This window comes from Exophiala spinifera (assembly GCF_000836115.1).
Source record: "Exophiala spinifera strain CBS 89968 unplaced genomic scaffold supercont1.8, whole genome shotgun sequence".
Taxonomy (NCBI): Eukaryota; Fungi; Ascomycota; class Eurotiomycetes; order Chaetothyriales; family Herpotrichiellaceae; genus Exophiala; species Exophiala spinifera.
Window position 1 is genome coordinate 1,757,326 of NW_015622520.1, and position 24,003 is coordinate 1,781,328.

Here is a 24,003-nt window from a genome sequence, read left to right on the forward strand (position 1 = left end):
ATCTCATCCTTGTGGCAGCAAAGTCCAGTCCATATCAGTAAGTCTAGAGTTTTGGTTATCATAGAATAGTAGTACAAATAGAGCAAACCCCAGCATCCAACGACTCCCACATAAGCAAACAGATGAGCAGTCCGAGACTGACTGGCATTCTGGTAGTTGAGATAGTACAGCACGACACTGCTCGCGAACCTAGCGAGTGAATGGGGATGCGAATGGCGAGCGCATGGTTTTGAGGTCATCCTGGAAAACATCAGCGACGAGACGTTACGGAACTGGAGTCGAGCAAACTTACCATATGGTTACACATAGCGACGAAGAGATCAAAGAATAAAGCCGTGCCGCCCTGTTCCATTTCTAGCTTCATGTGGCCGCTTTTCTTGAAGTCATTGCGACTACGAATGATGAGCGTGAGATATTGAGCTCGAAGTTTTGAGTCAGAGTCTGGCGTATGGTTGTAAGCGAATCGTGCAGAGGCAAGGATGGTGGATATTGCCACGCCCGACCGAAATCCTTGCTTACGAAGAGCAAGACGCTTCAGATCATCAAGGCCGTATTGCTGGGCTGAACAGCTAATACCATTGTCAGTATTGCCGTCATCAATAGAGGCCTCATGGCAACATACTAGATGACGGTGTCCTTCATCAGAATCTGCTTGGCAGCGTGGTGATGGACGGTGGCATTGACTTGATCTTCCAGTTCCCATGTGTCCCGTCTCTTGTTGTGAAGCAGTTTGGGGTAATAGTCCCCTTTGTAGAGATATTCCAAAACCGCTGATAGGATCTCGGGTTGTTCGTCTGGTAGATTGATCCTTCTGGAATGGTTCTCGAAAAATTGTCCCTTCAGTAGGGACTCGAAAAAGGGGGATCGGCAGAGGACTTCTTCATGGCCAGCAAAAAGCCTTTGGTCAGGACCAACGCAGATGGTAATGATGGCAGAAGTGAGTGAGCTGTAGGACCGCGTTAGCAAGGTACATGGAGGATATGTCTGTAGCACTAACCTGCCGGCTGATTGAGATGTGCTGGTGGCATGGCCCCTTCTCGAAGACTTGACAGACTCTGACCTCTGCAACCCTCTTGTAATGGACTGCTCATTAAAAGAACTTGGACCCTTGTTCTTTGTGGCTTTGCTCGCTCCATATCTGGAGGAAAAGCTGTTCGAAGTTGGCTGTCTTCTGCTGCTAAACATGTTGAGGTCCCGGCCCTGCGTGGTGTGGTTTATTGCCTCTGTAGACAGCAGAAGGGACGATAGAGTTACTATCAGGTTAGTCCAGAGGCTCAAAACCAGGAGGATCGAAACTCTGTAAAGAACACTGGGGAGTCAGGAAGAAAGAAGGACACGAGCGCACGCAGAGTTGCCTGGCATTGACGGGGTTGACCACGGCGAAACGACACAGGTTGAGAGAAGACATTTGGACGGCGCAGGCAAGGTCCTTCTGACAATCCCGGAATTGCAGGCCTAGTAGGTTCCTGATGGGTGGGAGGGACAAGGTGCTGGTGCTTATCACTTGGAAGTCGTGCTGTATTTGGCAAGGCATCACGACGCGCGGAAACTACAGACGCATCCGCGTCGACTGAGGGCGCGACTAACGCACGTAGGCATGTGACCATGCAACCACTTTAAAGGGGGCTATCAGGACTGCCAGGGTCGTCGCCTTCTGTCCTCGACACTGACTGGCCGCGGGATTAGTCAATTCTAGGTCTGACTCCTTCAGCTCGGAAATCTGGGGCCTGGACATGGGTGTGAAGCTGTCGTTAACCGAAGCAACCTGCCATCCGTCGTTCGCCACCACAAAAACCACCTAAGCCCAGCTGCGTGTGGGTGTGATGTGTGATGGAGGAAGAAGACTAAAGAGTTCGAGGTACCGTACAGCATGCTTTGCCGAAGATAAAGTGGGGGCCTCTGTGAGCTTCTTCTTGCTAGCGGGTGTGGCGTGAAACAGGCTACCACATATGTCGTCTGGCTAGAACCCACGAAGAGGCATCCAACTTCGAAGAAGATGGTGTGAAGAACGATGCGGCATCAGTGGAAACAGAGAGACTTGAAGCCTGGGGTTTTTTTTGGAGCTTTCAGTCGATCTCGTATTTGCACCTGCATTCACGAGGTGTAGACGATTGGTGTTGGAAACAGAGCGATTGTGACTGGCCACCATTCTTGTGCTGCATGTCCTGGTTCAACTACATACCCGACCAATGGTCATGATTGAATCTATACTACCCGGATCCGCAATTCACCACAACTCCAGACGCCATAAGAGAGAGACCGTCAACAAGGGCTGCCCTGTATCAGCTTTGGTTCTTCACTCTTCACAAAAACACTCTGATTGCGTCCTTGGGATGACTCTCTATGGGACAATAAGGGCACTTGAGCTTGGAACCTTTGCTCAGCTTCTGTAGAGACTCCTGTGCAATGACGTGGCAGCAGGGCAGCATCATCGGAGGATTCTGGTCAGTTGTTTGCTCTTTGGATACAGGACAAACAAAGATGGAATGAAATCGATAAGAGGGTGGCAGAGGAGTTTCCACTGGTAATTCGTTCTGCGAAGTCCATTCCGTCCGTTTCTGCTTTTGTATCGTCTGCAGTTTCATCAACGTTGGAAGAGCAATGGCTCCTGCTGTTGCCGCTATGTAGAGTGGTGAGTCTGCGGAAAGTTCTAGCAGGGAACAGAATTCTCGGGTGAACGATGTCGCCACATCATCCCAAGCGGTCGAGTTATCGAATCTGAGTTGGTATGGGGATTCTTCAAGGTTCGAGTAGAAGGGTATGGCGCCTATCAATTGTTGGATCTCCACAAGGTATCGTCCACGAAAAGACTGAAACTCTGCTTGGGCGTACTGCAGAGCACGCATCGGTCCATCGATTCCATGAGGATCTTTGTCCTGGTCTTCCAAGAAGAGACTGACAAAGTGCAGCCTGCAGAGTTCAAACTCTAGATTGCTTCCTCGTGCTTCAAGCGCTGCAGCATTCGCTCGTGCCCATTGAATAGCCGGCTGCAAGTTGTGGTTGTCCTTCAATTCCTTGACGATACGGTACATGTTGGAGAACTGCTCTTGCATATTCTCTTCCGAGCTTTTGTCAAGGCCTAGAGGGTGTTCCATGGAGACATCCAAGCCCAACTTGGCCGCAGTCTCGTGCTGCTGATTTTGTCTCTCCAGTGCTTCGGCATGGAATGTTGAGGCCACATCGAAAAGTCCCTCGCGGAGCAGATGTAGATATATAGATCGTTTGATCAGCGTGGGCTGGGACGAAAGGGCATCGATGTCGCTGCTGGGCACTTTCTCCTTGAACACCTTATCCAAAGCGCGAGTGTACTTGTTGTGAAGGCCATGTGTATCCTTTAGTCCAGTGAATATACCATCAAAGGACGCCTTGACCGGATTCTGCAATTTCGCGAGGGTAATCTGCCGTGAGTTGGGGTCTTCGGCGATGGCTTCGCGGGCACTCTGAAGTTGTTTAATAATGTCGTCGACATTCTGTAGGGTCTGCGACTGCTTGCTGTTATTCCGAACTTTATCGTGCTCTTTCTGAATGGTGTCCATGGCGGACATCGGATTCAGAGGTTATCAACTGCGCATTGGGTTCGCTATGTTCATGGTCAGTGAAGCGTCGTCACTGGGAACTGTGCATCAATGTAGTGTTTTGGGGGAAGAGTGAATCGCTTGTGCCGCACCACCAGGGCCAGCAGATAGAACCAAGTTCATGGATGATGGTGTCTGAGAGTGAGTGCTGGCGAGGACGAGTAGGCTGGGCACGTGAGGACTGCGGTTGGTGTCGGGGCGGAAACTCCCCCGCAGAATCCGGGCAATTGCCAATGACGCCGTCGACAGTGACTTCGGAACCTCGAGAAGCTCGCAAACATTAGGCCAACGGATCAGCAATCGTCCCTCATCCCTCGTCCCTCGTCCATCACGCACCCACAGACCATGGCCGAGACCTTGTCCCTGGATGAATCCTTTCTAATTTGTTAGCTCATGCCAACAATATAGAACCATGAGCGGGCTAAACTTTAGCACCCCGACCTTTTTATCTCCCTACCACTCCTATATGGGCTCGCCGGGAGAAAAGCCTTCAAGGTCGAGTCCCAGTGGTGACCCAGAGACGCCCGTCCAGGATGGCAACACTCTTTCCAGCCCAACCTCTATCGGTTCAAGACAGGGTCGTCCTGGCCTGAGCCGCAAGAAGCGGATGGTCTTTTCGGATCACATTGCATTCCGCTACTTGGAAGAGGATCCCGCAACGGATCCTATCGAACGCTGGAGGCGACTGGAAGGCTACGAATTGTACATTGTGGAACAATGGGCGTGCTCAAGATCTCACCCAACAATCGTGATCTGTACCTACACCGGCGACCCATCGCACTCTATTCTGGTCAACGTGTTGGCAGTACCAAGTGACGAAAGTTCTTGGTCTCCTCGACTACAAATTTACTTCCAAGCAGTGACCCAGTCCTATGCTAAAGAAAAGGACACGCCACTGGGCACTCTCATGGTCACGAATTTAAGCAGCTTCCCATCGAATCTGACGGTAATCCCTATTCCAGATGGTGATGTCAAGAAACACAAGGACGACTTCATTGTCAACGAAAACCTGAAACGTATGGGCTGTTCGGGAAGGGGCGGTCTCAATCTCCAGCCTCCTCAGCAAAGCACTATTGCGAAGTTTCATCATTTATATCGAACCAGCGAAAGCGTACCGCTATATCAATCAGTTATCGAATTGGTCCGCGTCTGTCAGATTGCACTAGTGATGTACGGCAAACTACAACCAGCATATGTTGATGGACTTCTCTGCGATGTTACTGAGAATGCCGTCAAGGATTGGTGGACTGACATTGGCACCTATTTCTACAATGTTGGACCCAATGATGGCGTCTTAGGTCCAACCAGCGTGGCAGCTCTTCTGGGCCTTCTGATCGGCGCATATAATCGTCTGAAAGCTTTTGGGTGCACAGTCGGCAAAGACGTCCTTGATATCTACCAGATGAAACGTGCCATTGGTCATTTCCAGAAAAGTCTTAAAATGGAGAAGACGCGACGTTTGGATCGTGAAACCCTCGATCGATTGCACCGGACAACAGCAAAGAGTGCTGCTGGCGAAGGCTGGACCGTTCCAAAGGCCGTTAAGTCGACTGTAGCTGAGCTGAGCGGAAAAGGTGGCGAGATGGTCATGGGCATTGTGGGAGCTCGCGACAAGGTCGGTATCTCTGAAGCAGAGACCCTTGACATTGAGCGCTTTGCCCAGGTTGTCACTGGTCCAACATTGAAGTGGCTATGGCAGGGCAAACCAATAAAGTCTGGAGACTTTGTGTCTGCCGTTGACTCACTGAACGGCCGAGTATTCAAGACCGACGACCAGGGTAATTTCCTTTGGACTGGAGAACGGTCCGATTCAATGTTCGAAGGTGTGACGCTTGAGAGGATGGATACCGGCATGACAAACCAGACCTCTGATGCGAAATCCAATCGCAATCGCATAAGAGATGCCGTGGGAGGATTGAAGACCCATCGCTCTCAGTTTTCAAGGGATGGCGAAGATGTCCAAGACTGGATTGATGCCGGGGATGCCAGATCAACCCGTCATGTACATCGTGATTATAGCTCACGTCCTCTGTTGGGCTCCAGACCAACCGGGCCACCAGCATTTGATATGGCCTTGCGGGAAGCCGGAACTACACCACCAAAGGATCTGCGTCGGCAGCGTCTCGAAGACGTAGACGTTGCTCATGAGAAACAGATCCCCTCTCATCGACAACAACTGCGACAAATCTTGCCGGGAGATTCTCCAAGAAGGAAGAAAGTCAATGCCGAACTGGCCGAGCTGCGCAACGAGTTCAACTCTGACATCTACAGGAATTTCTCGGCCGAGATGCCCTACAGGGGATTACACAGTCGAGTCCTGCGACGCTCTGCTAGCGCTGTCGCACTCACAAGCCAAATGGACGTCGACAACCCTCGAGCGAACAGGCTCAACCGGCACTTGTCATTCAGCATTCTCGAAAATGCCGTCTTGAGAATGCCAGAAAGTGTAGCTGAAGAGGGCGTTGTCCAAGGTCAAATTGAAGGTGATCTCACCAATGCTCTTGCTGAGCGTGATTCCCTGGTGGCTGCTGCGCAAAAGAAGTCACGACGAATACAAGCCATCCAGCGAGCACTTATACCCTTTACAGAAAGCAGAGTCGCCCATGTGGAAGCACTAGATCACGCTGCTCATCAGAATCTAGAACACCTACACGAGCTTTATTATCATCGATTGGAGGAATACCAGACCTTGCAAGCAACGTCATCCGACGTTGTTTCTCACGAAAAGGCAGGATTAACTGAAAGTCTAAGGAGGATTGAAATGCTGGGGGCTAAAATGGACTATGAGCTCGACTCCTTGCAATCAAGGTTACAGGAGGTTGAAGACGGGGTCAACGACTTTGAGCGCAATGTTCTCGCTATCGAAGACAAAGTGAAGCAGTTGATAGGCGAAGGAAAGACAGCTTCGCTCCCTTGGATACAACGCATGTTCAATATCTTGGGCTCAAGGAGAGGATCCAAATCTGATTGACCGCTATGATTGATTTTAGCGAGGCGTCAAGGGTTCACAAAGGATGGAATTATAGAGGGGGTGAGATGGTATTGATTCTCTTCATCCCGCCAGTTTGGAGATATTGCTCGAGAGAAGACCCGTTCGACATGCGCACCTAGAATGCGAGTTCGCGGAGCATAATACTCCTTTACCTAAGTCGCCTGTTGATAGCTTCATGCCATTGAAGGGTAGGATATTTGTACAGAGCTCGACGGCTTCTAACGCCGCTGCTGCTTGACGTTTTCAAAAACTTCATGTTTCGTATGTCCAAGCTATCCCATCTGCTCCCCATGATCATGGCCGAAGTAAGGGAGTAGAGGTGTATGGTACAAAGCCATGATGCCAGCGCTACATTCCAAACATGCCACCGGCACCGGCGCCTCCACCTCTTTGGGCGGCTTCTCCTTGCATCTTCTCCGAGACTTTGATGTTGACTTCGAAGAACTTGGCGACACATCGATCGAGGCACACGCTTTCGCCCTTGTTGAGTTCGGCTTCGCGGTAGTCGGCCGGGACGCATTTTGCCAGACACGACTTCGTCAGTCTGAAATGAAAGAGGTCAGCAAGACACGAATGCATTTTGAGATCTTCATCTTTGACAGTGACAGCCGTTGCCGGCTGTATACATACCTTTTGTACATATCTGAGACCAACTCTACTTCTTGCTCGGCCGCCGCAATCTTTTCTGCGGAGGTTGGCTGTGGTCGCCCACCGCCGAAAAGGAACGACATGTCGGTTCTCTTATGAGCTTCGTGATCAGGGAGGGACTTGGATGCTGCAGAGACGTGTGGTGGTGAAAGCAATGGGATGGTGGTGCTGAGACTTGAAATTACGGACGCAATTACGCTCTCCATGAATTCAACTCGACGCCAAATTCTACCGAAGCTTAAGCGACGACACGGTGAAATTTCTCCAGGCGAGCTTCACCCAACACCACCTCCACACCACTTCTTCATCACGCTTGGTCATGCTGCTACATTGATGTCCAGCAGATCAGCATGGCAGATATGGCAGACGTCCCGCCTGCTGGCTCCGGCAAGGTAAGTTCTGTTCTGTGTAGTCCAACAGACCCCAGATGAAGAGAAAACCGAGAAGAACCGCTGCGAGTGACGCTCGCTTCGGCGTGCAATGATCACTACATCTCCAGTAAATATCTGATTTTACCAGCACACTTTGCCTCCATGTGCCTTTTGTCACCTGGTATTTCTATCTGACAACGCTCTCCGCCTAGATCTCCAGGGTTCCGAGCCGGTAGCATACACAAGCTCAGGCACCACCGAAAGCCTGCGTCCACCCTACAATGGCTCCCAGCAGCCCAGTTCAGCACCACGGTTCCCAAGCCTTCCAACTATGAAGTCCCAGATCGGGACTTGGTGTATTCAAACAAGGAGGTGGAAGAGCGTATGCGAGAATTGGCACCCGTCGGTACTAATCTCCACCCACGATATGCACCTGCTGGACAGGAAAGGGACATAAAGACGCTCGTGAGCGAGTTCGAAGACAATGAGGGGGCCGCCATCCCTGAGAATGATTCAGCTGCAGACATAAAAGGTATAGCTTCTACGTTGATTATACGTACCATCTTTTAACAGACGCAGTCGCTGGGAGAATATCTTCTATTCGTTCATCTGGATCGAAACTCGTCTTTCTCGATCTTGTAAAGGACCAGTCGAAGATACAAGTCACCATATCCCATGCCTCCCTTGCCTCCGATATCGCCCTTGACGCTTTCAAACGTCAAACGCGCTTGATACGTCGCGGCGACTACGTTTCCATTCGGGGCAGCCTCCCGTTCCGCTCAAAGAATGGTCAAATCACAATCAAAGCCTCCGAGCTCCCGGTACTCTTGTCTCCCTGTCTGAATCGGTTTCCCGTCGAACAGCCAGGCTTCGCCACGAGTGAGACATCGGAGTCAAACTTTACCCCACGACACGTAGAAATGCTCACGGATCCCGAGGTAATTTCGACGTTTAAAGCGCGGTCGGCGCTGATACGTGCCATGCGCTCCTTTTTTGAACAGCTATCTTTCGTCGAAGTTAGCACTCCTATTCTCTCCGCCTCCGCTGGCGGGGCGACGGCGAAACCGTTTGAGACCAGTTCGACTCATTTCGACAGGAAGCTCGCGCTCCGCATCGCGCCAGAATTGTATCTCAAACGCCTCATGATCGGCGGCATGACCCGTATCTTCGAGATCGGGCCGTCCTTCCGCAATGAAGGCGTCGATAAGACGCACAATCCGGAATTTTACACGTGCGAGTTCTACGCCGTCGACCACGAGCTTAGCCAACTCAAGGCGTATACGCATCAATTACTCACAGTCATTGCAAACGCCATTCAAACTCTGCCAATGGCACCGAGCTCGGAACAATCGTGCTTACTGATCAAGCAGATCGGTGAGGGTGAGCACTTTGCCGAGTTCGACTTCATATCCACCCTCAACTCCGAACTGGGCAGTGACCTACCCAACCTCTCTTCTCCAGACGCGCAAAAGAACTTGATCGAAATATTCGAGACCAAGTCCCTCCCCATCCCTTCGAACCCTACCGTCCCAAGACTCGTCGACAAACTCGCGTCGATCTACATCGAGCCCAAGTCCCTCGACGAGCCGATATGGATCACAAACATTCCCGAGTGCCTTTCTCCACTCGCAAAGTCGTACGTTCATCCTTCGGCTCCCAACTCCCAACGCGTCGCCGCGCGGGCAGAGCTTTTTATACAGGGTAAAGAAGTCGTCAACTGCTACGAGGAGGAGAACTCGCCGTTCGAGCAACGCAGAAAGTTTACCGACCAACAGCGCCTGGCCCGGCAGAACGAAGATCAAGACATCGTCGACGAGGAAGCGATGCTCGTGGATGAAGATTACATTCAGGCTCTCGAATGGGGTCTCCCGCCCACAGGCGGCTGGGGATGCGGAATCGACAGGCTCGTCATGCTCTTCACCGGACGGGAGAGGATAGGCGATGTGTTGAGTTTTGGCACTTTGAGGGCCGTGACAAGAGGCGCTGAACAGAAGGATTCGTTGGACGTCCCGAGTTAAGTAGAATAATACTGTGAAAATATCTTGATTGGCCTGGGTTGGTTGACCTTTGTCAACCTGGTGGGTGAACCTTGGGGCTTGACTTCCCGGTATTTTGTTCTTGTGTCCAGAGTATTTCTGTACGAGTACCAAAAAGGAGAAGACAGTATTCGTTTCCACTCCGTGCTTTTTCTATGGACATTACCTTGAGTTACATTACGGTACTGCCCTAGGTACTTCCCGCCAACGGAACTGCCCGTTCCGTACGAGGTATCCCTACCTACCCGTACAGTACCTGACTGCCTGCGGATACTGAAGTCGGTCCGAGTTGGTGGGATACGTACTCGTCCATGTAAAGTGTATATAGGTAGGGTAGGGTACCCCGTCACAGCAGCGAATCCTCGTTCTGCGGCGGCGGACACGTGATGATGACACGGCCTTCCAAGCAGAGGGTACTATTCGTTTTACCTGTCTTGCTTGCTTGTACCGTTGCACACAGGTCGTGCACGGGTTACCCCTGGTCGAGGAAGGGAGAGGGAGGGAGGACGCGAGGGAAGGGTGTGTTGTTTCGGAGATTCATCGTCCCTCACGGCGCCTGGGTGCATGAGTGAGTGGCACGGATTCCATACATGGGAACACAATATCTATATCTGTGCCCTTCTACTCCGTAGGTACGTAGGCATATACACCGTATATACACAATAGTAACTAAGCGTGCCATTTCGCACTTCACTTTTTTCTCTGCCAGTCTTTTTCTTTTTTTTTCTCCCCTTCCCTTCCCTTCCCGTCCCTTCCCTCCCTCCCTCTCCCCCCTCCTCCTATCCGTCTCTATCGTCGATCCACCGCTCCCTTCTCACCTGCGGGACCGAGTCACTTGCGCCATGTCGCGTTCACCCGTTCCCAATGTTCAATTCGTCTCTTCACCACGTGAAATCCCAAACCCTTCAAAATGCAGCATTTCGTCTGCACTATTCCGGACGAGAGACTGGTTTTCATGAACCGGCACATCGAGAAAGGTCAAAGTGTACATACTTCAATTCCTATAGTTCGCGCATTTCCCGCCTCCTCCTCCTCCTCCCCCTCCTTCTCCTCCTCCTCCTCCTCTTCCACCACCACCACCACCTCTCCTTGTCTTCCTCTCTCCCTTACTACGTTCCGTTCAATCTCTTTAGATGTGAGCTCCTAAACACACTGTTAACGAAAGCCAGCCCCTCGGCGAGACCCTACTTCTTATTCCCACTTCAAGCGAACATCCCAACATTAAAATTGGCTAGAATGAGCGGAATACAATGGAAGTGGAATTGATGAAGCTCCGGCTCAGGCTAGAACTATCGTTGATGGAATGTACTGGCCTTGTACAACCTAGCACCTTTTGGACGACGACAAGTCGTTTCTCGTATTGAATTTCCAGCACCCCTTTGTCGATGTCGTTGCGTGATTGCTCCACACGACACATATCCAACCAGCACTCTGCACCAAAACCAGCCAGTTATCGAAAATGCCGTGCTTTTTCCGTTCGCTCAGTCGCCTACCACAGTTACAGCTCCTGGTCCTCGACCCATGTTGAATGGAATAGCACACCTCGTTCCAGTTTCTCGGGCCTCCCCCCTCCCCCCGTCTCTCCTGTCGTCTTGCACGTCTCTGCCACGGACCGCTCCAAGTTGCAAACAACAGCTCATGTTCCGTTCGCGGCTTATTGTTTTCTTTTCTTTTGACGACCTGAACTTGAAGTTGAAGGCTCTCTCGCTCGCTTCTTCTTCACTGGCTCAAATGGGGGCATAACATCCCTCAACGGACCTTGACCTTCTTTCATCCTCGTCATGATGAACTTGTAAATCTGTCTTTCCTTCTTTAGGAGCTCATACTTCTTAACCACATAGAGGCCATCGTATCGAAAACCCTTCAGTGGTCTTAACGAATTAATTGGAGGTAGTTTGTAAGACCGAAACACTCTCACAGGCTTTCCAGTTCGAAAGCTTGTCATCAGGCACTCGGTAGCACACGTTGGCCCCTCGCCAGCTGTGTTTTTGGTCTTTCGGGATGAGCGATATTTAGCTGGATCCTTGACGTTGGTGGGTTCTTCATCATCAGGTTGTCGTCTTCGAGCGGTCCCGATGTACTCGATCGTCTCGCCAAAGTCGCGATCAGCGTAACCTTCCTTGGTGTCTTCAATGTAGTATCCCATCACGATACTGCGGGCCCCATCTTTAACTGTTCCGCATATCCCTGCTTGAAGGGCAGAGTGAGCACCATCACGTCTCATCGCTGCTCGACAGATCCAGGTCTGTCCGTTGACGAGATGGCCATGACCGTAGAAATTAGCTGATCTTTGATAAGGGTACTGAGGATCAACAGTCCAGGGCGCTCTCTCTGCGGACCGGAGTAAGCCTCTCCGAGGCAATACACTGAGGTCGCCCAGCTCCCATTTACGATAGAGACTCGTCAGATCTTCAACAATATCGACAGGCACTTTCTTTATTTCTCGTAAAGCTTCGTTGTCTTCGCCAAGAAATTTCTTCAGGTGTCGCAGGAGGTCGCCTTGATCCAGAACTTCTCTTGAGATAGAATTGTGTGCCATTTTTCGAATCCAATCACGAATTTTGTCGAAGGTATATCGAAGGCGCATCGAGAGTCTTGATCTAGTATTCACTTGCTCTAGAAGTTTGTTTATGACGATAGCTTCGTCAAGCGTAACAAAGACTTCATTCTCTGTATCTCGATCTAGAGGTAGACTGCACTAGATATTAGTAACAATAAAATCAATCAAAGACTTCTGATAAATCGTAGACTCACACGGGGCGCTTATTCTCTTCGCGTTTCTCCCATTTCTTCCATTCCAATACCAATTGACGACAGTCATGAAGGTTACTAGCTCTGGCGGGACACTTCTCAGAGATTGGACAATAGCACACCTTCTCTTCACGGCTAGCCATGTGAGGTGAACTTGGGGGCGCCGGTTGAGTTGAAATGGTAGCAGTCGTAGTGCCATGATCAGTATTATCAGAGATCCTGGCTTCTGGCTTGTCTTCGAGAATTCTTGATCGTTCGTTGGTCTCACTGCAAGGTGAATATTCGCCATCGACAGCTTTGTGAGATTCCTCTCTCTTGACTGTAATCTCCTCAACACCTAGCAATGTCTGTTGATCTACTGCTGAAGAGTAACTTCTGTTTTCGTTTTCAGTGCTGCCACGATCCAAACTGTCTGAAGGATGATCTACAGCAGTTCCTGTTCGAGGGTGCTGGTCCAAGTCTGCCATCGGTCTTTCAGGGCCTAGGACCCGAGGTTGCTGAGGCTCATCTCGATGGCTTTGTGCATCTTCAGTTGGATCAGTTCGTGAATACTGTGGTCGGTAGATATCATGGTGACGACGACGTTGAGGTCTTATCGGAACCCGGCCTATGCTTGATACCCAAGAGTATCGCGGCAGAGGGCTGACATAAGATCCAGAGAACGGCATCGTTTCATGAGCCAGATGTCGTTAAACGGTAGTCAAGTCAGGCTCGAAAAGAGGATTGCCATAAAAGGTTGAAGGCATGGATCAAGGAATAGTAGCTGGGCGCTTGTGAACGAAGTGGTACACAGATGGAGGGGGTAGGATAAGAGAGAACGTGATCCTTGACGGGGAAGAGTGAAAGAGAGATAGTGATGATCTGGAAGTGGAAGATGTGAGGAAAGAAGAGACCTTCAAATGGTGCCAATGATCACATGTAAGAGGGAGGGAGCGAGGCGAACAATTCAATGATTGCCCTTGACGATCAAAGTGAGGTGAGATGAGACGACCATGTAAACAGGATACAAGAGAAGCAACCCACAGGTGTGAGGATGCCGCGCATACAGGATGCTCAGAACCTAGTACACCCAGTCCACGGAGGTCAAGGGTTTATTGTTTTCTCGGTAAGCCCAAATCTCGATCCTGCAGAATTGATCCAAGACGTGAAACTGAGGTCATGCAAAGGCTGATCCTGTTCTAGTCACCTATGCCATAGTCGACACGATGCATAACATGTCAACACGAAAGTGCGGCCTTCCATATGGCCCATCTGCAGTGAAGCATCCAAAAACGGGTCCATAATCGTGTGAGATCAAGCACCTCCAAGACTCTTACCATCTTTGGCCAACTAGAACCATGGTCATGGTCCATCAAGTTGTTCAATGCGGTTGATATTGAATATCAAGCTTCCCGTCATCCATGTCCAGACTCGCTTCCAGAGCACGAGTACAATGCCGACCAAGAGGTCGGGAGACCTCCATACCCAAGTGTTGCGTGTCCGCATGAGGTGGGCCATGTTGGCGATGTGCAGAGTAGGCAAATCACATTACTCGGCCTTAGTGCCCTGACAGTTGGTCGAGACTGAGAGATTCTCAGCGGTGCTGACTCTGAAGGCGATTCATATTGCTTGCAGGCATTTGAAAACCTGATAGAAACTCTTTAAGTTAGCGAAGCACCTGAACAATGACGTTATGGGAAGCCATCTGCAGTCATGAGTTTCTTGTTTTGGGCCTGGTGCCACGACCCCTGGGAAGCGGGAGCCTTGTGAGATCTGTCACACGGACGGGCCGAGCAAGAGAAGATGAGGGTCCGAGATCCATGCCGGAGTGTCGTATGCTACTCGTATGTGATCGCTGTTTGTTTCGCGCACTTCGATATTGGCTTGTCGGGATCAGGCCCAGGTACGTGTTGCCTGCACACCTGCATCTTCTTGTTTCGCAGCGACATCATCAGTCTTTTGGCAATATGTCTTGGTACCAAGGACTAGCAGGGCCATCCATTGTGAGTCAAAGGGCACAAGCCTCTGGTGCGGCAAATGAGAGGGGATTTTTGGCCTGATCAGGCTCCAACGCCCTCCAGCATCATCCTTGTGACAAAAAGATCGAGGCTCACCAGGCCAGTCAGAGCGCGTTGTGTCTGTGATTTGATGGGAATTGAACGAATAGGCAGCCGGACAGAAGCTGCGCCATGCCACGGGTACAACTGGGGACGGCCCAGAGAAGCAGATCCCGTGCGGGTTTCGACACCCAGGGAGGGCACGAGAATATCGCGGGGTGGAGAGGACGACAGGGAGAGGCGGCGACGAAAGGGAGTTGGCGAGTGGCGGCGAGTGGTGAGTGGCACAGTGCAAAAAGGCACGGGAACCAAGGGACGAAGCGGTGAAGCAAACTCGCCAACCGCTGCCGTGTGCCTGCGCCGCTTGTCTTGGTCTCTCCCTACACTACACACTTCCTATATCCACCACCAGGCCTCCCCATGGCCTGCCTGCCTATGCCTGCATCTGAGTCTACATCTGTTGCATCATCCTCTTCCTCCTCCTCTCTGCCGGTCGTTGAGCTACAGCCACTGACCTCAGTTGCCTGGTTCGCTTGCGCTTGACCTAGTCGTCTGCCCGTGTTACTGCTCTCTTAAGAATTAGCCGCCTCTTCTACCTTACGTCGACCAACTTCCACCTCCAATTGCTCAGCTCTGACTATGAAAGCGAGCGCAAACGCTGTTGCCGAAGCGATTGATGCTGTAGCTCTATACGGCATTTGCGGCAGTGCAGGCTCTTGACTGCTCAATGGACGCCTCTCAAACCGCCGACCATGGCTTCTGGGGATACTTGATCAACCCCGACAAGAGCGCATCCCCGCGACTGGAACAACTATGCTTGGGACTGGCCAAAGTAATTGTAAGTGCCCACTGTCGTTGGCTCGGACCACAAAGATTGACGTTGGCAGCCCACTCTTGAGCCAGGACCAAATGAAGAGCTCACTCCTCAGCGCCTCGCGGCCTTCTACCGCGCAGTCGACGGGAATTATGACTCGCTCTTCCTTCGCACCACTGAAGGAGGTCTCTCTTTCATGTACCAGACCCTGGGGTGCTTTCACAGCCTCCAACCCACTTGCAGTCCTTTCGAGCAACCAAGAGTCCCCTGTCTAACGCCTACCGGCTTTGCCCGGTGGCAGACAATCCAGATACTGCTCTGTCCTGAGGAGAATGTTGGTTTCATGCAAAAGGCGGTGCAGAAATGGAACGTCCCGATGCCCAATGGAGGAGTCTTTCCCAAATATATCCCACAAAGCTCCTTTCCCGCCAAACCCGACGAGGAAATGGAGAAATGGCACAGGATGGTCACCGGGCAGTTGAATCAAAAGAGTTACATGCATCGGTTGAAGAATTCACCTCATCAGTCTCCTCATATCGAGCCGTCCGACCGTCGCGATGGCTATTTCTCAGGCGCTGCGCTCAGAAGACCTGCTAGATACTCGAGGAGTAGTTCGCGAGACGAACTAGACCGCGGAGCTGCTTCACATCACCGCCGAAGTAGTGTACCTGATTTCCCGTCTCCACCACATGATAAGGGGGCACGTCCGGATGTCAGGGCCAGTACCGGAGCACACAAAACGCGGAGTCATTCTGCACAACGACCTCCTCACCCCCCTTCTCGTCAACGATCCTACACGGCATCTGGAAATCCGTCTAGTCCGCCCGTCAAAAGCAGACACAATGTTGACCCCAACGATCCCACTGCTAGACGCTCGTCGGCACATGCGACATTCCACTATCGCTCTCCAGCTCGTACACCTTCCACTGTTGACGAAGACACGGGCAGTGAAGCAAGCTCGGAAACTTCCCACGTCGGCCGACGTCATCGCCGATCAGACGAGGACCGAAAGACTCGACAATCTTCGTTGTGGGTTCCTTCATTTATGCGGTCGCACAAGCGGCGTCATTCTTCCGATGCAAGTTACCGTGCAAATGCTGCTAAAGAGTCCACTCAACGATCAGAGTATCGTCAACCGCAGGCCATCAATGCTCCCCCGCAAGCACCTTACCGTGGTGGTGCCCCTCCATGGCGTGACCCAGACTGGGGCAGCGATGCTGCAGTGGCCAGTCCACCCCAGGGGTATGCACAGTTGGACCCCCGAGGTCCAGCTATTCGTTACCCTGACCAAAGCTCATTCGAGCCGTTGACTCGAGAGAGCAGTAGCGGGAGTGGAACCGAACAAAGACATCGCTCGTCAGACTGGGAGAGAGGTGGTTCACATAGACGGGGAGGCGCACCTCTCAGAGTCGGTACCCTCACGGGTGTGCAAGGGAGAAGATATCCCACTTCGGATCCGATGAGTCCAATCGATCGTCAGAGAAGTCATGCTGCTCCTTCTCGAGGTGGTGTCACTGCCTTGGGGTAAGACTTGAGGAGCGTGACCAAAAGGCAGGGTGGGCACTTTACTTATCGAGTGATTTGGATTTGTTTTTATTGATTCCCTGAACGAGTGACGGTGGAGAGGGCTGTGGAAAGAACTCATACGAACACCAACATGACGACTTGAATGAGGTTATGAAATGCAATCGAGTATGTTATTATGTTATATGTTGTGCGTCAAGGGAGATGAACGAAATGAAGGATTTATGACCATTTCTTGTCCGGCATAGAAAGTAAAGTTGAATAGTACCAGTTGCGTTGTTGGTTTTTGTTGAATTTTTGATTTCTGTCTTGTCTTGAGCAGGAGGATGTGTAGATAGGTAAGTACCTTGGGTATACACACTCGGGTAGGAGGTATGTTTAATTTCAGGGTACATGCGGTGGTTATAGGATACGAACGAAGATGAATACGGATATGAACTATGTACTTGTAGACCTACTACAGCACTAGTTAGTTAGTCGAAAGGGATGACTGTCACTTAGGTACCTCACTTAAGAGGTAGGTAATTCAGGTCAGGCATGTAGGTTAGCTAGTAGTTGAGTACGGAGTGGTCAGGTCGGTATTGTAGGTACCTACTGAGTTAGCCAGTTAACTAAGAGTGGGCAACCCCGGATCTTCTACCCGCCCGTCTGGGGGGGGGGGGGGGGGGGGGGGGGGGGGGGCGGCAGCAGCGGCAACGACAGGCGCAACGACGGCCGGATAGTGGGTTGACAATAGACAATAGCCCTCTGGAGCCTCAATTATATTTGTAGGCTTGGGGGGGGGGGGGGGGGGGGGGGGGGGGGGGCCGGGGGCAGTGCCATCGGACCACGGTAGCTGGTAACTAACTAACTAACTAGTCAGTCACTGTGCGTGACAAGTCGGTCGGCCGGTCTCGGTACACCTGGCCAGCTATCTTCACTGCTATTCGTAGGTAGTCGACCCTGGATGTATTGTTTGTCTGGTGGGAGACTTACGAACCTACAGTACCTGATCCGCGCTGTGCACCTAAGGTCTGTATGTAGTATCCGTACACGTATACTTTGTACTCCGTAGGGGGGATCCCCCGTTCTACTCGTTTCTCCAAACCACCACAAGGATCATTCATATCTTGAGTGTAGACAGCAAGCGTGTCAAGTGAAAAAAGGTCATTTTATTTTATTTCCAAAGAGTCGTTGATGCTCAAATAAAAACACCGATCGAAAAAAAGTATGGATTTCTCTTCTCTCTTCTTCAAGAGTCAATTCTTCAAAACACATACGCAGATTGACCTAATCCGACCTCGGTCGCTGGCTCAGCCGTGCAAACCACCCCGTCCGCTTGGACGGTGTACCTCTCCGGATCAACCTTCATCTTGGGCAAGACGTCATTGAACTTCATGTCCTTCTTGCCGACGTTTCTGCACCCCTTGACCGCCTCGACGCGTTTCGCGAGGCCGTAGCCGGCGACGATGCCGAGGTCGATGCTCTTCTGGCTCACGAACGTGATGCTGGTCTTGGGCACGAGCGGGGCGAACATAGGCCTGCTCCAGATGGGCTCGACCGTCGGGATGCTGGCGTTCGGGTCGCCCATCATGGCCTGGGCGATGAGGCCGCTCTTGAGGACCTGCGATGGCTTGGTGCCGAAGTTGGCGGGCCGCCAGAGCACCAGGTCCGCGACCTTGCCGACCTCGACGCTGCCGATCAGGTGGCTCATGCCTTGCGCGACGGCCGGGTTGACGGTGTATTTGCTCACGTAGCGTTTGACGCGGAAGTTGTCGGCGCCCGTACCGGCGTCCTCCGGCAGGAAGCCGCGCTGCTGTTTGTTCTTGTGCGCCGTGTTCCAGGTGCGCATGATGACCTCGCCACACCGGCCCATGGCCTGCGAGTCGCTGGACATCATGCTGATTGCCCCCAGGTCGTGCAGCACGTCCTCGGCCGCGATCGTCTCGGCGCGGATCCGCGACTCGGCAAACGCCACGTCCTCGGGGATGTTCTTGGACAGGTGGTGGCACACCATTAGCATGTCGAGGTGCTCGTCCAGCGTGTCGCGCGTGTACGGCCGGGTCGGGCTGGTCGACGAGGGCAGGACGTTCTCGTACTCCACCACCTTGATGATGTCCGGCGCGTGGCCTCCGCCGGCGCCCTCGGTGTGGTACGTGTGGATTGTGCGGTCCTTGAACGCCCCGATCGACGACTCGACGAACCCGGACTCGTTGAGCGTGTCGGTGTGGATCAGGCACTGCACGTCGTACTCATCGCACACGCTCAGGCATGTGTCAATGGCCGCAGGCGTCGTACCCCAGTCCTCATGCAGCTTTAGCCCGCACGCCCCTGCTTCGCAGGATTCGCGGAGCGAGACGGGTGAACTGTCGTTCCCTTTGCCCGTGATGCCGTAGTTGACGGGGAGACTGTCGACCGCCTGGAGCATCTGCTTCATGTGCATCTTGCCGGGCGTGCACGTCGTGGCGTTTGTCGCCGATGACGGTCCCGTGCCTCCACCCAGGAACGTCGTTACGCCGCTTGCGATGGCTTCGTACGCTTGTTGTGGGCAGATGAGGTGGATGTGTGAGTCGAAACCGCCGGCTGTCAAGATGAGGCCTTCTCCAGCAATCACGTCGGTGCCGTTGCCAACGATGAGGTCCTTGTGTACACCGGCCATGACGTCGGGGTTTCCGGCTTTGCCAATGCCCTTGATCACGCCATGTTTAATGCCAACGTCCGCCTTGTAGATACCTGTCCAGTCGATGATGAGAGCGTTTGTAATGACAGTGTCGAGAACCTCGTCGTCGCGCCGGTTACTGGCTTGGCCCATACCTTCACGGAGGGTCTTGCCGCCGCCAAATTTGCACTCGTCGCCGTAGCTTGTCAAGTCCTTTTCGACACGCACCCAGAGATCCGTAGTACCCAGGCGAACAAGATCCCCAGTTGTAGGTCCAAACATGCCGATATAATCTGCCCTCGTCAAGGACGCGGCATCAATGTATGCCATGTCACCAGCTGGTTCGGGCGTGTGGGCGAAACCTGCCGCTTGGAGTTTCGTGATAATGTCGTCGACACGGGAGAGATCCACCGCACCCGTAGCAAGATTGTTGCCACCGTGGATGACTTTGTTGCCGGAGATTTCGACCAGAGTGACTGTCTTGGTGTCGCCGGGCTCGAACCTGACGGATGTGCCCGCGGGGATGTCGAGATGATAGCCGTATGCCCTTGCCCGATCAAAATCAAGAGCCGGGTTCGTCTCGATGAAATGATAATGCGACCCAATCTATCAGAATTTATCAGCAGTCCGTCATGGCTGAAACAGGAAAGACTGACCTGTATAGGTCGGTCACCCTTGCTGGTGACCTTGAGTTTGATCCTCTTGCGGCCTTCGCTGAGGACTATCCTTCCTTCCTTGACGGGAATCACAGCGCCAGGCATCTTCTCGTCCTCGTACTCACCGGCGTCCGCGAGGGGGAAGGCCTCCTTGGACGGTACGGGGAGAAAACTGCCGTACAGGGCTTTTTCGAGATCGCCATCGTCCGAGCTGATGGGATGGTCTACAGTGACGAGATAGGTACCCGTCTTGAAAGTGCCTTCAATCTGGACCGTGTGCAATGTTGCTACGACTGCTGGCAGTACGTGACGCCGGCCAAGCAACTGCTTTCCGATGGCCATGAGATCGGCGCAGGTGTGATTGCCATCGCGGACGAGCTGTTCACATGCCTGTCAGGGTTGTTTCGGAGAGAGAGCTTTAGTCGTAGCGAGCACAAACTCACCTCCTGCAAGACACTGGCGATGAGAGCCTATGAAACATATCAGCATTTGAAACCTTCTCCAACTGAGAACGTCTTGCCATACACAAGCTTCACCGTGATTCAGCTTTACGCCTCTGGCAAGACGCCTTTGTGCTAAGGAGCCCAGCTGGGCTGTAAGGAGCTTATCGATCTGGCCACCGCATGAGTTAGCCCCTCTGCTTCATGTCCTGCCTCGAGGCAATATCTTACCTCCTTGGGAACAAGCTGCATGGTGTGCTGAACCCGTAAGGATAAGACCTATGCGAATATAGACTTCCAGGTCTCGAAAGGAAACATGGAGGGATTTTGTACGGCATTTCGCGGGTTGCTGTCGTTTGTATGTGGTTTTAGCAGATTGTGGTTGGCGTGACCTATCATGGACGAGCGGCAGTGCGGGGCTGCGCAACGGGCAGAGATAAGCAGACAGCAACTTGTACGCATGCCAGTCTCGAGATTTTGCTAAAACTCCTAGGTAAGCTGTCATACGCAGCCTGGATCAGGTTTAGCGAAGCCTTGCAGAACGCGGAGAACATTTTCGAATGAGGAGACCCTTGAGGTCATTGTTTGTATCGTGGTCACCAAGGGAGACTAAAATACCTGGAGGAGAAAATGAAGCGTTACACACAAAACATATACTGGCATTGCTCATTCCACCACATGACAGCAGCAATTGAGGTATCCGATGAGACGCCTAGTCATTATCAACATGAGAAAAGTAGACATGCCGACTTCCATGTCCACCATGGACGATATCTTCAAACCCCCCAGCCAAAGCCCAAAACCATGCATGCATCATATCAACCGTCCACAAAGGCAAAACCCGCACCCCAATTTTTACACCCTTCATTTCTTGGCCTTGCGAGACTTCTCAGGCTTGCTGGTCGAGGCAGGGGCCGATGGAACATCCTTCTTGCCCTTCTTCGACTTCTTCTCGGGAGACTTGGTGGCCTCGGCCTTAGGCGTTGGCTTGCTTGGAGTGGCATCCTTGGTCTTGCGGCGCTTAGACGACTTTGGTGGTGATGGCTCCTTGACGGGCTGAGGAGAGTCGTCTTCGGACTCGACCGCAGCGACCTCTTCTTCTTCTTCTGTCTCAGCCTCGGCATCAATGCCTGCGACATGGTCTGGGGCCTTGCCCAACTCAACAAGACGGGCAGCTTCCTCGTCACTAGGGACCGGCTGACCAGCCTTGTAGGCCGCCATTTTGACACGGTAGGCAGCCAAGTTCTTCTGGTACTTGTCATCCCAAACCTACACGTATGTTAGTTGAGTCACACTGGAGGAGAGGCGGCGTGGACTTACGCTCTTCTCTGCGGGCTTCATCTCCGTCCATCTGCGAGTTCCCTCATCGGCAACCTCCTTTGGCTTGGCTTGGTCACCTAGTTCTTTGGCGATCTGAGCGCGAGCACTCTGCATGTAGAGGAAGTATGGGGTGAGAGCACGCTTTGGCGCATTGGGGTCATGAGGAGTTCGCTTGCGCTTCTTCTTTCCGTCGGTTTCGACTTCCGGCGCGGCGGCAGGAGGCGCATCAGCTGGTCGGCCAGCCAAAAGACCAGACTCGGTCAAGATGCTGGTGAGGTTGGCATCGATCGGATTGAGACCGTGCTTTCCAGGAGTGAGGACGGTGTTTGCATGCTGAATATAGGCGCGAGAGAGATCCTGGACCGAGGATTGCAAGGTAGCGAGGGCGACGATGACCTGGTTGTAAGAGTGAGCAAGCGCCTTTGGTTTATTCTGAACACGGGTGACAGATTGTGCAATTGAATCCAAATCAGCAGTCAGGGTACGAATGGCAAACACGACAGTCCTGTTGACCGTTCTGAGAAATAACCAGTCTTCGCGAGAGATGTGCGGGTCCGCCGGGGTGGTGGGCATAATGGGCATTAAACTTGCGGGACGATTGTAGACGAATAGGGCGACTCGCCTAACTGAGGGGAATGTTGTTGTTGACTTTGGGGGGAGGGCAACATCGCGGCGGGGTTGTGAATTCGGAGGGGGGTTCGTGATAACAACGTGTGAAGAAGTGGGTGGTGGCGGCAGCAGCAGCAGCAGAAGCATAGCATAGAAACAGAAGCACCGACTACGGGACAGTCGACTTACCGAATCGCGGGTCCGCTGGAAGTCAGCAATGTTCACCTGGGTGGTGGCAGATTCGGGGTCAAGGGACTTTTTGGCCATGGCGACGACGGGGTGGTTGTTGTGGCTTCTATTGAGGACAGAGGATGGAGGTGCAGGATGGGTTGGTAGCTGCGACAAAGTACTGGGCCTGTCAAGGACGGCGGATCGGGGGGTTTAACTAAAAGAAGAAGCCTGGACGGCACGCGAGAGGGAAAAGGCGAGGTGGAAGAAGAAGATTTTGGCGGGAGGAGAAAGATGAAGAAGAAAATTTGGGGGATCACGACGGAGGGACGGGGAGGGGCCTCCTATAAGTGCGCGGCCGAGGGAAGATTGGCACCTGGGATCAACCTCGAGCTTCGAGGCAGGAAAAATGATCAGACAGGCACTTCCAGGGCCCTGGGGGGGAGTCGGCACCTGCCCTCTTCGCTGCGCCTGCAGCTAGGCTCCACCGGCACTGCCACTAGCACCGGCTCCCTCCAGTTAATTGGACCTGGCCTGGCGCAGCTGCTGCTCCAGCTCTATTTCGTGGCCTGCTGCAGGCCACTAGTTAACTGGTTAGTCACTGTACGGTACCTAGTACCTACCTGCAAGGCCTGCTTAAGCCGGCATGTGTGAGCGACCACGGAGCCATTAACCCATCCCAAACGGGCGCGTTGTTTGTTCGCTCTGGGCCAAACCCGCCCAGAAGTTTTGGTGGTGGTCGCGGGGGCCCCTCCATTCCAGGACCATTTAAATAATAACAAACGCGAACACGGGCGCCGCTCGTCAATTAATAGGGTACAGTAGGGAGGCACCCAGCTGCCTCGATTCACTTACTTAGTAACCCGACGAACAATTCAGTGTTTGGATGTTTTGCTACGCCTACGACTTTCCAGACACGCTGTATAAACCTCCAGAACCTTTTCTCTCTTGTGATGATATATCTCGATTCTTAGGTAACATTAGTTGCTCTTTTCCACGGCTTTTGTTCCATGGCATTCGGAAAGGCGATAGAGAAAAGAAGTGAGACGGCAAAAAGCATTGCTGGCATAGGAGTGAGTACAGAATGAGTCGCGATAATTGTTTGTTCATCAGGGTCACCTAAGCTATTACCTGGGTACAGGTAATTTCAGACGTCGGAGCGCCGCGCCAACGCCTCTCGCGGTTACGCCCAATAGTGAAACACTTTGACAGGGGCCCTTCCTCTGGAAAATACCGACGGGTGAGAAATTGGCATTCATGGGTGGTGCTGCGGAGTAATAAGCTGATGCGGCTCGCTGCCCTCCGAGTCACCAGCATCACCTCAGGTCCTTGCCCTCCTTAGGCTACGGACTTTTGTTACAGTAACTTGCAGAGCCTATAGGCCCGGTGAGCCTGGCCATCACACCACCGTTACCGCCCACGCCC

The 24,003-nt window shown here is 52.5% G+C and overlaps 9 protein-coding genes across 9 annotated transcripts; 3 read left to right on the plus strand and 6 right to left on the minus strand.

The window, feature by feature from the left end:
- Nucleotides 1–189: 189 nt before the first annotated feature.
- On the minus strand, nucleotides 190–1,185 carry PV08_10662 (uncharacterized protein; the record flags this gene model as incomplete). Its single annotated transcript, XM_016384976.1, has 4 exons — nucleotides 190–240; nucleotides 293–569; nucleotides 623–946; nucleotides 998–1,185. The coding sequence occupies 4 exons, from the start codon at nucleotides 1,183–1,185 to the stop codon at nucleotides 190–192; spliced, it is 840 nt and encodes a 279-aa protein (XP_016231578.1).
- Nucleotides 1,186–2,303: 1,118 nt separating this feature from the next.
- Nucleotides 2,304–3,536, minus strand: PV08_10663 (uncharacterized protein; the record flags this gene model as incomplete). The annotated part of the gene is made up of 1 exon (XM_016384977.1): nucleotides 2,304–3,536. One exon carries the CDS (start codon nucleotides 3,534–3,536, stop codon nucleotides 2,304–2,306), a length of 1,233 nt encoding a protein of 410 aa, XP_016231579.1.
- Nucleotides 3,537–3,987: 451 nt separating this feature from the next.
- On the plus strand, nucleotides 3,988–6,546 carry PV08_10664 (uncharacterized protein; the record flags this gene model as incomplete). The annotated part of the gene is made up of 1 exon (XM_016384978.1): nucleotides 3,988–6,546. One exon carries the CDS (start codon nucleotides 3,988–3,990, stop codon nucleotides 6,544–6,546), a length of 2,559 nt encoding a protein of 852 aa, XP_016231580.1.
- A 369-nt stretch (nucleotides 6,547–6,915) lies between these two features.
- Nucleotides 6,916–7,298, minus strand: PV08_10665 (mitochondrial import inner membrane translocase subunit tim10; the record flags this gene model as incomplete). The annotated part of the gene is made up of 2 exons (XM_016384979.1): nucleotides 6,916–7,111; nucleotides 7,198–7,298. The coding sequence occupies 2 exons, from the start codon at nucleotides 7,296–7,298 to the stop codon at nucleotides 6,916–6,918; spliced, it is 297 nt and encodes a 98-aa protein (XP_016231581.1).
- A 121-nt stretch (nucleotides 7,299–7,419) lies between these two features.
- On the plus strand, nucleotides 7,420–9,604 carry PV08_10666 (lysine-tRNA ligase; the record flags this gene model as incomplete). The annotated part of the gene is made up of 3 exons (XM_016384980.1): nucleotides 7,420–7,607; nucleotides 7,799–8,118; nucleotides 8,166–9,604. 3 exons carry the CDS (start codon nucleotides 7,420–7,422, stop codon nucleotides 9,602–9,604), a joined length of 1,947 nt encoding a protein of 648 aa, XP_016231582.1.
- Nucleotides 9,605–11,276: 1,672 nt separating this feature from the next.
- Nucleotides 11,277–13,041, minus strand: PV08_10667 (uncharacterized protein; the record flags this gene model as incomplete). The annotated part of the gene is made up of 2 exons (XM_016384981.1): nucleotides 11,277–12,315; nucleotides 12,377–13,041. The coding sequence occupies 2 exons, from the start codon at nucleotides 13,039–13,041 to the stop codon at nucleotides 11,277–11,279; spliced, it is 1,704 nt and encodes a 567-aa protein (XP_016231583.1).
- A 2,095-nt stretch (nucleotides 13,042–15,136) lies between these two features.
- On the plus strand, nucleotides 15,137–16,751 carry PV08_10668 (uncharacterized protein; the record flags this gene model as incomplete). The annotated part of the gene is made up of 2 exons (XM_016384982.1): nucleotides 15,137–15,247; nucleotides 15,297–16,751. 2 exons carry the CDS (start codon nucleotides 15,137–15,139, stop codon nucleotides 16,749–16,751), a joined length of 1,566 nt encoding a protein of 521 aa, XP_016231584.1.
- A 1,242-nt stretch (nucleotides 16,752–17,993) lies between these two features.
- Nucleotides 17,994–20,733, minus strand: PV08_10669 (urease; the record flags this gene model as incomplete). The annotated part of the gene is made up of 5 exons (XM_016384983.1): nucleotides 17,994–19,991; nucleotides 20,042–20,419; nucleotides 20,485–20,511; nucleotides 20,567–20,653; nucleotides 20,713–20,733. 5 exons carry the CDS (start codon nucleotides 20,731–20,733, stop codon nucleotides 17,994–17,996), a joined length of 2,511 nt encoding a protein of 836 aa, XP_016231585.1.
- Nucleotides 20,734–21,345: 612 nt separating this feature from the next.
- Nucleotides 21,346–22,374, minus strand: PV08_10670 (uncharacterized protein; the record flags this gene model as incomplete). Its single annotated transcript, XM_016384984.1, has 2 exons — nucleotides 21,346–21,750; nucleotides 21,802–22,374. 2 exons carry the CDS (start codon nucleotides 22,372–22,374, stop codon nucleotides 21,346–21,348), a joined length of 978 nt encoding a protein of 325 aa, XP_016231586.1.
- Between the last annotated feature and the right edge of the window lie 1,629 nt (nucleotides 22,375–24,003).